General features: G+C 42.5%; 1 protein-coding gene across 1 annotated transcript; it reads left to right on the top strand.

Moving 5' to 3' along the window:
• The first annotated feature begins 4,174 nt into the window (after positions 1-4,174).
• On the top strand, positions 4,175-12,889 carry LOC118399387 (interleukin enhancer-binding factor 2 homolog). The gene is made up of 15 exons (XM_035795433.2): positions 4,175-4,601; positions 5,074-5,133; positions 6,279-6,321; positions 6,628-6,732; positions 6,947-7,024; positions 7,136-7,238; positions 7,650-7,715; positions 7,980-8,096; positions 8,393-8,471; positions 8,788-8,875; positions 9,268-9,329; positions 9,471-9,585; positions 9,756-9,846; positions 9,929-10,121; positions 11,708-12,889. The coding sequence occupies exons 1-14, from the start codon at positions 4,597-4,599 to the stop codon at positions 10,078-10,080; spliced, it is 1,164 nt and encodes a 387-aa protein (XP_035651326.1). The 5' UTR covers positions 4,175-4,596; the 3' UTR covers positions 10,081-10,121; positions 11,708-12,889.
• The last annotated feature ends 1,329 nt before the right edge of the window (positions 12,890-14,218 follow it).

Here is a 14,218-nt window from a genome sequence, read left to right as displayed (position 1 = left end):
GACCTAAGCAACTTTGAACGTGGTATGATTGTCACGGCAGTGTCGAGGGATTGCAGAGAATGGTGCAACAAACAAAACATCCAGTCAGCGGCAGTCATGTGGGGGTGAAAAAAGGCTTGTAGATGAGGTCAGAGTATGGCAAGCTAATGGGAGCCACAAACAGACAAATAACGGAGCGGTACAACAGTGTGAACCCTGACCTCAACCCCTTCGAAAACCTTTGGGATGAATTGGAATGCCGACTGCGAGCCAGGCCTAATCACCCAACATCAGTGCCCGACCTTACTAATGCTCTTGTGACTGAATGAAGCAAGTCCCGCAGCAATGTTCCAACATCTAGTGGAAAGCCTTCCCAGAAAGGTGGAGGCTGTTATAGCAGCAAAGGGGGGACCAACTCCAAATTAATGCCCATGATTTTGGAATTCGATGTGCAGGTGTCCACATACTTTTGGTCATGCAGTGCAATTTGTAAAGGACCTAAGTACAAGATAATTCTACTTCTGATCTTATATTTTAACAATACCATAAGTTCCGCTGTAGCAATTGTAATTATTCTATAGTACAACATTGCATTGTAGTTGATTAGTGATTTTTTTTTCTTGAACACAGTCTCTGTTATTAAAATGTCTCAACTCATAGCTTTATCACACAGCAATTAATATGTAACGGTTAATGCATAATTTGAATAATTACAGGGTTACTACCCAAACAACACTATAAATTATGTTTGTTGAAAGCCTAATGGTCTACTTATTGGTAGATCTTGTCGATAAAAGTACATGTCTGTGATTTTTGAATAGTCAAGAATATCCACGCATTTCAATATATTCTCCCCTATGTATTTATTTGGACAGTGAAGCTAAAACCTTTAATTTGTCTATACTCCAGCATAGTCCCCCCATTTGAAGGTGTCATAAGTATTTGTACAAATTATAGTGTAGTAAATTTAGTCAAAAGTTTAGCATTTGGTCCCATATGCCTATTTACTAAATGTAACACAATAAGTGAATTTGTCCAAATAATTATGACACTTTCAAATAGGGGGACTAGATACATAAAGTGCTTTCATTTCTAAAACTACAACATATGTATGAAAATACTCTAAAACAAAACCTTTCAACCTTTGATCTCAAATCCAGGTTTTCTGTCCAAATAAATAGGCAGGGGAGTGTATGAGTTTGACATAGGGGGCATTGGGGTCGCCTTTTTCTTTTTTAGAACAATGAGGGTAGAAGTATGTCCTTACTGGCCCTCCAACACAACACTTCCAGCAGCATCTGGTCTTCCAGCCAGGGGTTGACTTCATCAAAAGAGGACAATTTCATACATTTGCAATGAAGTTGGATTATTGCGTAGCTGTAATTAGTAGGCAAATTGCTTCATATTTGAGTAACCTCGTTGATACATTTCACTTCAATGTGAAAGAATGCAAATGAAAACTCATTATTGCCATTTTGATTGTCATACTTTTTGTAAAATGGTTTTAGTGTCTATGTATTTGAACATCAATCTAAATAAAGAGAATAAGCAAAACATATTGTCAAAATTCAAGAAAACGCCCAGGTGAGATGGTTGCTATCCATCGACCTCTAGGTTATGGGTCCAGCACGGTTCCGTTGCGCCACTCTGCCCCAGTCGGCGTTAAGAATATCCTGGATATTTATTCAGTCTTTCTGATGGCAGTCTACACGTTGACATTGTGCCTTTGTAGCCAGCAACAATGAGTTCCATTTTGGGTCCTGACTTCCGTCGGTAGCAGTACTCCATCCAGGGTTGCCATGTCCGCAGTTTTCTTAAATTTGGGCCACTTTGAAAACGAAGTCGCGGGTGAAAATGTAGACTATTGGTCGCGGGTAGCATGTTTTTATTTATTTCGTTGTGACCTGCAGCTGCTGACTATTAAGCAATGAGCTGGCTGTTACTGAGTGGGTGAATGGTGGGGAGAGGGGCGGAAGGTGTGTGTGTGTATTGAGATAGCGTTGCAACTTCGTGACAACTTTTTTACCAGTTGTAGGTAGCTATTTAGATTGTCATCATGAAGACACATACACTACAGGTCAAAAGTTTTAGATCACCTACTTATTCAAGGGTTTTTCTTTATTTTTACTAGTTTCTTCATCATATAATAATAGTGAAGATATCAAAACTATGAAAAAACACATGGAATAGTAACCAAAAAAAGTGTTAAACAAATTAAAAATATACACTGATCAAAAAAATAAAGGGAACACTAAAATAACGCATCCTAGATCTGAATGAATGAAATATTCTTATTAAATACTTTTTTCTGTACATAGTTGAATGTGCTGACAACAAAATCATACAAAAATTATCAATGGAAATCAAATTTATCAACCCATGGAGGTCTGGATTTGGAGTCACACTCAAAATTAAAGTGGAAAACCACACTACAGGCTGATCCAACTTTGATGTAATGTCCTTAAAACAAGTCAAAATGAGGCTCAGTGTGTGTGGCCTCCACGTGCCTGTATGACCTCCCTACAACGAGAGCACTGGGCATGCTCCTGATGAGGTGGCGGATGGTCTCCTGAGGGATCTCCTCCCAGACCTGGACTAAAGCATCCACCAACTCCTGGACAGTCTGACTGACCCACCGCCAAACCGGTCATGCTGGAGGATGTTGCGGGCAGCAGAACGTTCTCCACGGCGTCTCCAGACTCTGTCACGTCTGACACATGTGCTCAGTGTGAACCTGCTTTCATCTGTCTAGAGCACAGGGCACCAGTGGCGAATTTGCCAATCTCGGTGCTCTCTGGCAAATGCCAAACGTCCTGCACGGTGTTGGGCTGTAAGCACAACCCCCACCTGTGGACGTCGGGCCCTCATGGAGTCTGTTTCTGACCGTTTGAGCAGACACATGCACATTTGTGGCCTGCTGGAGGTCATTTTGCACAAAGGCGGAGGTAGCAGTCCTGCTGCTGGGTTGTTGCCCTCCTACGGCCTCCTCCACGTCTCCTGATGTACTGGCCTGTCTCCTGGTAGCGCCTCCATGCTCTGGACACTACGCTGACAGACACAGCAAACCTTCTTGCCACAGCTCGCATTGATGTGCCATCCTGGATGAGCTGCACTACCTGAGCCACTTGTGTGGGTTGTAGACTCCGTCTCATGCTACCACTAGAGTGAAAGCACCGCCAGCATTCAAAAGTGACCAAAACATCAGCCAGGAAGCATAGGAACTGAGAAGTGGTCTGTTGTCACCACCTGCAGAACCACTCCTTTATTGGGGGTGTCTTGCTAATTGCCTATAATTTCCACCTGTTGTCGATTCCATTTGCACAACAGCATGCGAAATGTATTGTCAATCAGTGTTGCTTCCTAAGTGGACAGTTTGATTTCACAGAAGTGTGATTGACAATTAGCAAGTTAGATTGTGTTGTTTAAGTGTTCCCTTTATTTTTTTGAGCAGTGTATATATATTTGAGATTCTTCAAAGTTGCCACCCTTTGCCTTGATGACAGCTTTGTACACTCTGGCATACTCTCAACCAGCTTCACCTGGAATGCTTTTCCAACAATCTTGAAGGAGTTCCCACACATGCTTGTTGGCTGCTTTTCCTTCACTTTTCCTGCTACAAAACTAGCCTTCTTTAGACAGATGAGTATCAGAGCATCAGCATTTGTGGGTTCGATTGCAGGTTAAAAATGTCCAGAAACAAACAACTTTCTTCTGAAACTCATCCGTCTATTCTTGTTCTTAGAAATGAAGGCTATTCCATGCAAGGAATTGCCAAGAAACTGAAGATCTCGTCCAACACTGTACTACTGCCTTCACAGAACAGCGCAAACTGGCGCTAACCAGAATAGAAAGAGGAGTGGGAGGCCCCAGTGCACAACTGAGCAAGAAGACAAGTACATTAGTGTCTAGTTTGAGAAACAGACGCCTCAGAAGTCCTCAACTGGCAGCTTCATTAAATAGTACCCGCAAAACACCAGTCTCAACGTCAACAGTGATGAGGCAACTCCGGGGTGCTGGCCTTCTAGGCAGGGTTGCAAAGAAAAAGCCATATCTCAGACTGGCCAATAAAAATAAAATATAGTCAAAAGAACACAGACACTGGATAGAGGAACTTTGTCTAGAAGGCCAGAAACCCCGCCTCTTCACTGTTGAGATTGGCTGTATACCACACCTCCTTTGAGTCATTGCTTAATTATAGCAGCCAAAACAAGTTTAATCGACATCCATTGATGGAAAATTATCAGGGGTGTTAAGAAAGGCAAATTATATTTTCTCTTGTGACATATTTTTAAACTCGCAAGAATTTGTATTTTGATGGAAAACCGAATATAGCTTCTTTAGCATGTATCAAAACAAGTTACGTCGATATTCCATCTTAATTCGTTCGATAACGTTATGAGGAAAGGGGTTTATTGGATACATGTGTCCTTTCTTTCTGCGAACTTTTTTTGTGGTGGCTAGTTTTCAGGCCTTATGTACTGGTATCGGGTAAAGGGGTATAATTTTTTTTATCTCGACCTGGCAACCCTGACTCCATTAGTAGTCTGCCTGGCCGGCATTGGATGCTGGTGATTTTTCTGTGAACATCTACATTAAAACATCAACACGTCTTACGCGATGAGGTAGTTTAATACATCTGATAAAACCACAATGTTAGATTATATTTATACAGTATCCAACTGTAAAAGATGTGTAGACAGGTGGAATTTAAAGGGGTGGTTTAGGGGAGGTTGTATTAGCTAGCAACGTGTAGCGTGCTAACGTTAGCCCAGCTAGCCTTTTTTTCACATCTAGCCGTCTTTGTTAGCCAGGTGGCCTGTAGCATAGCTTTACTGATAGGTAGCTAACTAGTTAGTTACCTATCTACAAAGCTATCCATCAAATATCATTGTTAATGTATGATTATGTAGCTAGCTAGATGTGCATTGTTATGTCTTGGTAAAATGAATGAATGAACAGTCAGTAGCTAGCCCCGTTAGCCATGCTATGGAAGCAGCTAGCTAGTTAGCTGCTGCTGCCTCTTCAGCAAATGAGTTAATGTGGTAATTGCAATCACCCAACTAACTACTGTATTGATAATGTAACCAATTCCAGAGGCGATAGGGGCAGGGGCCGGGGTGGCCGGTTCGGGTCACGCGGTGGACTGGTGCAAGGGTGAGTAGCTAGTCAGCCAGTTGCTAGAATAATATTATTGGTATACCACTTCAAATTGAGCATGCCTGCTTTTAGTTTTGTGTGATGCCATAATAGTTGATTTACTATGCCCACAACTGTAAAGTTAAGCAGTCCAATTTATGATTAATGCCAATGATATGTAAGGTTCATGAGGTAACTTTGCTATCTAAAATTCATAGAAGAATGTCAAATCAAATGTTATTGGTTGCATACTGCCAACAGTACAGTAATATCCAACAAATTACACAACATCTAAGTAGGAATTAATATTAAGTGACTAAGAATGCCGTAGAATAGTATAGAATACAGTATATACATATGAGATGAGTAATGCAAGATATGTAAACCTTATTTAAGTGACTAGTGTTCCATTCCTTAAAGTGGGCAGTGATTTCTAGTCTAATCATATAGGCAGCAGCCTCTAATGTGCTAGTGATGGCTGTTTAACAGTCTGATGGCCTTGTGATAGAAGCTGTTTTTCAGTCTCTCGGCTCCAGCTTTGATGCACCTGTACTGACCTCCCCTTCTGGATGATAGCGGGGTGAACAGGCAGTGGCTCAGGTGGTTGATGTCCTTGATGATCCTTTTGTCCTTCCTGTGACATCGGGTGCTGTAGGTGTCCTGGAGGGTGGGTAGTTTGCCCCCGGTAATGCGTTGGGCAGACCGTACCACCCTCTGGAGAGCCTTGCGGTTGCTGGCAGTGCAGTTGCCGTACCAGGCAGTGATATAGCCCGACAGGATGCTTTCAATTGTGCATCTGTAAAAGTTTGAGGGTTTTAGGTGACAAGCCAAATTTCTTTAGCATCCTGAGGTTGAAGAGGCTCTGTTGCGCCTTCTTCACCATGCTGTCTGTGTGGGTGGTCCATTTCAGTTTGTCAGTAATGTGTATGCCAAGAAACTTGAAGCTTTCCACCTTCTCCACTGCGGCCCCGTTGATGTAGATTTGAGGGTGCACCCTCTCCTGTTTCCTGAAGTCCACAATCCTCTCCTTTTGTTTTGTTGACGTTGAGTGAGAGGTTGTTTTCCAGGCACCACACTCCTAGAGCCCTCACCACGTCTGTATCTGTATCTGAATGTCTGGTGCAATATAAGATGCGTCAATGTTTATTGGCACCTTGTTTCAGGTATCGGCCATTTGTCCCCCACATTCCCTTTGACTTCTATGTGGTGAGTATTTGCCACTTTATGTCAAGCATCCTTCCCGTATACATGAGCTCTTGCACCAATGGTTATTTTGAAGAGAGCATATCAGTGGTGCAGCATGTAGCTCACGGAAATCAACAATTTCTCATTGTCTCATTCTCCTGAGTCAGACTGTACAGGCAGACTGTAATCGATGGAGATCAGCTCACCTACTCATACAGAATGGTCTAATGCTCTAGTCAAAACGACACGGATCTTGTCAAAGTAATACAGTAGCGCAGATAGGGATGTCAACTGGACAGTGCTAAGCTGTCTCTCTGGTTCCCCCAGTGTGAGATGGCCTTCCCCAGAGTGAAGGCAGCAGCGGATGAGACTGCCTTCAGCGAGTGTCTGCTGAAGAGGAACCAGGACCTCAGCCCCACACCCGCAGAGCAGGTGGAGAACACGCACACAGACCTCTCTCTCTCAAACATTCAACGGACTACTCTCACTCGGTCGTCCTCACTCAAACCACACTTGCTGGATAATTTAACTCTAGCTGTTGTATGCACACATCAGCATATTCCTTTAGGTTACGTGTTAAACAACACACTCCTACGCTATGCTTATTTCCATTGACTACATGCAAACTCTCTGCTCCCCCTTTCAGTCCTCTATCTTGTCCCTGGTCACCAAGATCAACAACGTCATCGACAACCTCATCGTCGCCCCCGGCATCTTTGAAGTGGTGAGTTCCAGACCTTAGTGGAGAATGACGTGCCGAAATGTATCTGTATCTTGGATAACATATTTAACCATGTACAATAACAATGGGAATTTCTTTCTCCTCTCATTCCAGCAAATTGAAGAGGTACGTCAGGTGGGCTCATACAAGAAAGGCACCATGACAACGGGACACAACGTCGCTGACCTGGTGGTCATCCTCAAGATCTTGCCTACGCGTGAGTTCTGTGTGTGTGCCAACAAAGCAAAGCCCATTTGATACATTATTTGATTGGTCTTCAAATGTCAACGATCTTGATTGCTGCACAGCATTTTGCAATATTGCTGGGTTATAATACATCTACATTTGAGTCATTTAGCAGAAGCTCTTATCCAGAGCAACTTACAGAAGCAATTAGGGTTAAGTGCCTTGCTCAAGGGGACATGGACAGTTTCTTTTTTTTTTTTACCTTGTCAGCTTGGGTATTCGAACAAGCAACTTTTCGGTTACTAGCCTAACACCGCTAGGCTACCTGCCGCCCAAATATAAGTCATTCCTCATCATGGGCTGTATTTCCCATAGCAGCCATTTTGATATTGTCTCCATTGGTTGTACTGAGCCCCCATAATGAAAGTTGTCTCGCTTGCAGTGGAGGCTGTCGCGGCTCTCGGCAACAAAGTGGTGGAGACCCTTCGCACACAAGACCCTGCTGAAGGTGACCGATATTACACCGCTGCGTTTGTTTTCATGTAGCCACATTGCAACATCAGTCACTGAAGTTCGATTTAGCTTTCAATAGCATAAATTCTGCTCCTATTTACCTTTGTTGATAGGTCGTGCCATGTTGTTTTAGCGACGAATTCATTCAAAAGTGTAAATACAAGGATAATGTAGGCATGCTGGGTAATAGGATACAGGGTATTCTACATCTCCAGTGGTTATGATGTAATGTTGCCAACTGACTCCCTCTTTGTCCTAGTTCTCTCCATGCTGACAAATGAGACAGGTTTTGAGATAAGCTCTGCCGATGCAACAGTGAAAATCCTCATCACCACTGTTCCCCCCAACCTGCGCAAGCTGGACCCCGAACTGCACTGTACGTACATTCAGACGCACACACACACACACACACGCAGTACAATGTGATAGAATGTAAACATGAGCTGCCCTCATAACTACACTCATAGAGCTACATAAAAAGAAGTCAAAACACTCCGGTAGATACACTGTGATTGGCACAAAGCTCTCTGTCGTGCATGCCATAAGCATTCAATGTAGACTGGAGGCAGCTTGTGTTTGTTTTTTAACGTAGATGTATTATCTGTTTTCAGCTAGACAATGGTTCTGTAAGTGGTCATCATGGTGTCGGTGACATGGTCTCTTTCTCCCCAGTGGACATCAAGGTGCTGCAGAGTGCTCTGGCCGCCATCCGCCATGCCCGCTGGTTTGAGGAGAACGCCTCCCAATCTACGTAAGGCACCTTTTTTAAAAGGTCTTTTACCTCTCAGCCCATTAAGCCTCTCAAACCGATGTCTCCTCAGTATGTGTCTCAAATGATGTAATAGGTCCTCGGTCTCCTTTTTTTCTTGAACCTTTCACATCCTCAATATTTCTGACAAGTAAAGGAGGAATAAAGGGAGACTTTTTATCCTAAATGTTTCAGCCATAATGACCTTTTGTCCCTTTTATTATCCTGTGTGCATTGTAAATGCCAATACAGCAAAGCGCTGACAAACTTATCTTCTTTAAAGTGTTCAACTCGTGTCCTGGTTATTGTTGTTATTTAGGGTGAAAGTGCTGATTCGCCTGCTGAAGGATCTGAGGGTGCGTTTCCCCGGGTTCGAACCTCTCACCCCCTGGATCCTGGATCTACTGGTGAGTCCATTGCACTGACCATAGTTCTACTGGATGTACAGGTTCGGCCACTACATCCCCCATTCTCACGACTCAACACTTAACATGTGATCGTAGTTAGCCCACTGCATTCATCATAGTTATGCTAATGTTCAGTTCTACTGGTGGGGACACCAGACCTACCATTAGCACAACTACTGGTAAACCATTAGAATGTAATACTGGTGAGGCACGATAATGGATGATTTAGCTATTTGTTGCGAATTACCACATCGAGCAAGTCACCTGGCTAATATGTTATGTTTTTTGTGATTCTCTGTCTTTGCTATTCTATTGTCCCTAACTGAAAGCTTGTATCGTATCACTGCATAACTAAAGGAGGAATGAATAAGGAATTAAGTGTTTCTGCTCAGGGTCATTCTGCGGTCATGAACAACCCCTCCAGACAGCCCCTGTCACTCAATGTGGCTTACAGGTGAGTCTTCTCATTCCCTCAGTCAGTTGTTTTTCAACTGTAGGTGTCTTTTGTTGACTGTCTCATTTCCAAAACATGACTTTGTGATACTTTCTGGCGGTGCCTTCATTATTTTTTTGTTGTTAATGTTGCTCTTTTCAGACGCTGCCTACAGATGTTGGCCGCCGGGCTTTTCCTGCCAGGCTCAGTGGGCATCACTGACCCCTGTGAGAGTGGAAACTTCCGGGTGCACACTGTTATGACCCTCGAGCAGCAGGTAATATCTTCGCTTTAGCTGCCTTCATGGTACAGGTGTGGGGAACCTTGGTCCTGGTGACAGGGTTAGCTCCAGCGCAGCACTAAATCACCCATGATCATATGTGTTTGGTTAGGATTACTGTCAGATGATTCGTATATCAGTTGAAAGTGTGTGTCTGTTTTTTGTAGGACATGGTTTGTTTCACTGCTCAGACGTTGGTCAGGGTCCTCTCTCATGGAGGGTACAGGAAGATCCTGGGCCTGGAGGGTGATGCCAGCTGTGAGTACCTCATCTCTCGCTCTCACTCACACCCTTTTTCTCAAAGTAAACATTAAACAAATATACCTCACCCCCCCCCCAGACCTGGCTTCGGAAATGTCCACATGGGACGGCGTGATCGTCACACCATCTGAGAAGGCCTACGAGAAGCCGCCAGAGAGGAAGGAAGAGGAGGATGAGGCGCTGGAGGAAGGAGGAGATGTCGAGGATGAAAGCATGGAGACACAGGAGTGAGGAAGAACCCAGAAAGTGATGCGCCACCAGTGAGCTGCCAGGTACCAGTAACCAGTCTCATTACCAGGCTAGCTAGCTAGCTAGCTGCCTAGCTTATTGTTACATTTCCAACAGTAGCTTAGTTAGCACATTAATGTAACGTTCTATAAATTAGCCTAGTTGCTAGTAGCAAATCCCATTACCGTAATTGCTGGACTATAAGCCGCTACTTTATTCCCACGCTTTGAATCTCGCGGTTTATACAATGACGCGGCTAATTTATGGATTTTTCCCGCTTTCACAAGATTCATGCCGACAAAAAACTGAGCACTGTCACATAATGTGACGTAAAATCGAGAGCGCTCAAACTTCCCATCATTCTGATTACGGTAGTAATTTTGTCACCCTCATCATGGCAAAGACACGGAGAAATGCATATGATGCAGCTTTCAATTTGAAGGCGATCGATCTGGCTGTTGGAAAAGGAAAGAGAGCTGCTGCACGGGAGCTTGGCCTTAATGAGTCGATGATAAGACGTTGGAAACAGCAGCGTGAGGAACTGACTCAGTGCAAAAAGACAACAAAGGCTTTCAGAGGGAAGAAAAGCAGATGGCCCAAAGTATTTGCAGCCACTCGACATCAGTGTAAATCGTGCATTTAAGGTGGCGCTCCTTGTTCAGTGGGAGTCTTGGATGACAAGTGGGGAGAAACCCTTCACTAAAACGGGCTGCATGCGAAGAGCAACTTATGGTCAAGTCTGCCAGTGGGTCCTGACAGCGTGGAACATGGTCATAAAATCCACTATCATCAACGGGTTTCGAAAGGATGGACTGCTGCGTGTTGAAAGGGCAGCATGAGCTCAGCGGGGTATTTGCCTCCGGATGAAAGTGACGAGAGCGACAATGAAAACGATTCAACATCGGATGAAGCAATTCTGAGGCTATTCATCTCCGACACAGATGGAGATGACTTCAGCGGTTTCAGTGCATAGGAGGAGGAAGATAGTGACCAAGTTAATTTGTTTCAATGTACCGGTAGGCACCTGCGGCTTATAGACATGTGCGGCGTATTTATGAACAAAATACATATTTTTTAATAATTCAGTGGATGCGGTTTGTATTCAGGTGCGCTTAATAGTCCAGCAATTACGGTAATGTATTTAAGAGTTTTAAAAAATCAGCATAATTGTTTTTGTTTATTGAGATAAATCACTGTAATGCCAAGTCATAACAAAGTAAGCTATGTAGCTGCCACACATTAACAACTCACCAGCCAGAGACTAGCCGGCGATAATAGTGCATGGAGCCATCTACTGTATCATTGTTACAGGCGAGAATTCTGCGAAATCAATACGAGTGTAATACGAGAGGGTTTACGAAGGACATTATTTTGTCTTTGAGAACCACCCGAAGTTCGACTTGATTCTAACCCTGTGCGCAGTGATGGTGGGGCCAGATATTTTCTTGGGGAAGAAAAAAAAAATGGTCAATGATCAATTGGTTAATGGAAGACGGGCAGCACCATTAGCGTTGCAAGTGACGGGGAGTAACAAATGTTGTTAGTGGTGGGATCCAATTCACTCTTTTACCCTTACAATGTGATCTGAGGCTTAACAACTTTTTATTCCCCCCCTCTTGTCACCATCTAGAGGATCCTGTGCCACATCTTTTTAAATGAACGTTTATCCCTGACCCTTTGAGACCCTTCACTCGCCCCTTTGTCCTTCAATGAAGTTCATGTCCACTAATGAATTGACTGCAACGACCTGGACCAAAGTTCTCCCACTGGACGGAGAGACTCGCATAGACTGTTACTGGTCCCTCAACACCATCAACAAAAATGAAATTCACGGCCTTTCCAGAAAGGGACGGGTGTTGCTATCTATTTGTATTCCGTGTCTTTGTCTGGTTTTTACTTTGTAGCAGCAATGATGACTAAATTAAACAGCTTTTTTTTTTTTTAATAAAACAAATGTAATGCCTCTTTACGTAAATACAGTAATGCATACTTTTTAAATTATTTTTTTCAAATGTGTGCGTGGCTGGATAGAAAATGTAGGCCCCATGCTTGTGAAAAGACATACTTCATTTTCAGAGGTTAAATCTGTTCGTGTAATTACCTCCACAGATCATTTCCAGTCTAGGTACTCTAAATTTGACAAACCTTTTTAGTATTTCATTTTTTGGATCACAGGTAAACTTAAATGCTGTTTTGCAGTTCAGATTTGAAAGGTTACTGGTAAGAGGAGCATTTAATTCAAAACATAATTGTCAACAAAACAATCTGATCATAAGATGCCATGTAACTTGTGAAAAACTTTAACGTTCATACTCCTTTTTATATCAAAACTCATAAACACGTCACTGAATAAGGATCATGATTTAATTGATGCAAGTGTTAGACAACTTGGTATCAGTTATAGGAAGGCTTATTGTTTTTGGTTACCTTGCTAATAACCAAACGTCTCCAAATAATGCTCTTAAGTTGGCACTGGAAAATACCTGGATCTTTTGATTGGACTCAACATATCCTATTAAATTGCTTGAGTGGCTCTGTCACTAAACCCTCCCTCAACGTTCCATAATGGGGTGAAAATAGCAGGGAGGGAGAAATCCAAAACCAGTCTAATTGGAATTGAAAAGCAGTAGAGGCATAGGTAGTATGTTTCCTGCTTTTACTTATGCAGGAAATCAAAGCAATGCATGTGATGTATCAGAAATTGTGTAATGGAGTCAACTGAAAATGTCATAATTTATCAATACAGTTTTATATGGGTTTTGTACACACTTTCTGTATAAATAGTCTTTAAAATATATGTAAACAGACCATACATGTCTGATTTGTGTTTTATTGGAAAGCTGTGAGTGCTATTATATGATTATATGATACTATATCAGTACTTGTTGCATTTACAGCTTGTCAAAGTCCTGTCATCAACTGATTTCAGCCGATGTATGGCTGTGGGTTGACTGCATTGTTTGAATGGAATGTTGGCATATTGGCAGTTAATTTGACACATTTAAGGAATCATTTGAATAATTCCTCCTAAAATTGTCTGGCTAGCAAGCTAACTCGCATGCAGTGTAGATAAGATATGTGTAAAACAATGAATGTGAAGAATTTATCACAGGACTGGTAAACCACAGTTGACAAACTCCCTGACAAGGTTAATGTCCATTCTATTATTCTAATTCTGTGTCATCTTTTCTCTTTAAAAAAAAGTTGTAGCCATCACATAGAAATAGGACTTACAGTAATACAATAGGGCCTAATGAGATAACTCTGAAGACTGCATAACATTAGAACAATTGATGACCAGCCACAAGTAGTATTGCATGCCTGTAGATGGCATCAGCGTATTGCAGACAGCAGCCAAACTCAAGTGACTGTTTCTGAAATCCCACTTATGGTCTATCAACCCTACAATTCTAAAGGTAGCTCATCACACTCTGTACCATGATCTTATCATTTACCAAATCTAATGCTATTCTCAAGAATTTAATCCGAAACAGGATATTCATGATATTGGATTGTATTCTTACATATAATGGCTCAAGTCCATCCAATGTTGTGTTGACTGAATTAATTTAGACACTTAGTTGCAGTGAATTAGTGTCTGTTCGAGATGGCCTCCAAGTGGTCTTGTTTTTGATGCAGTAGACCTTATTAACCTAACAGTGAGATCGTCAAGACATTTGGACCTCTTGGCATTACAGCTAAGGCGTTGGATTGACAGTAGCATGGGTTCAGGCCCCAGTCGGGACTAACCCCTGACTTTGCTATGTAAAATGTACAAAAATCTACATTTCCCAATGCTGATTATAAGACTTTTATCTTTTAGCATTAAACAGAGACAGTGTGGTGGTAAAGCACTACAGTTTAGTCATCCTATCTTATAAACAGGTTAGGCCTTAACTCTCCAAGCCCAGGTCTTATAGAATGATCTTTCAGCCTTCAACAACCAGCTCCTTCAAACTTAGTTTGTCACAGTTCGCTATATCATAGTTTATTGCATTGCATAGATCTCTCAACAGCTCCTTTTCAAACAAACATGACATCTTCCTTCCAATTTTCTAACAACTGAGCCATATCTGTAAATGCCACATCTTGTTCACTTTCCATTTCCCTCCTTTCTGAAGCAATTGCCTGGAACAGCCTA

The sequence above is a fragment of the Oncorhynchus keta genome, chromosome 20, assembly GCF_023373465.1.
Source record: "Oncorhynchus keta strain PuntledgeMale-10-30-2019 chromosome 20, Oket_V2, whole genome shotgun sequence".
Classification (NCBI taxonomy): Eukaryota; Metazoa; Chordata; class Actinopteri; order Salmoniformes; family Salmonidae; genus Oncorhynchus; species Oncorhynchus keta.
The sequence above is the reverse complement of the archived record's forward strand: the minus strand, read 5'-3'. Positions and strand labels throughout refer to the sequence as shown.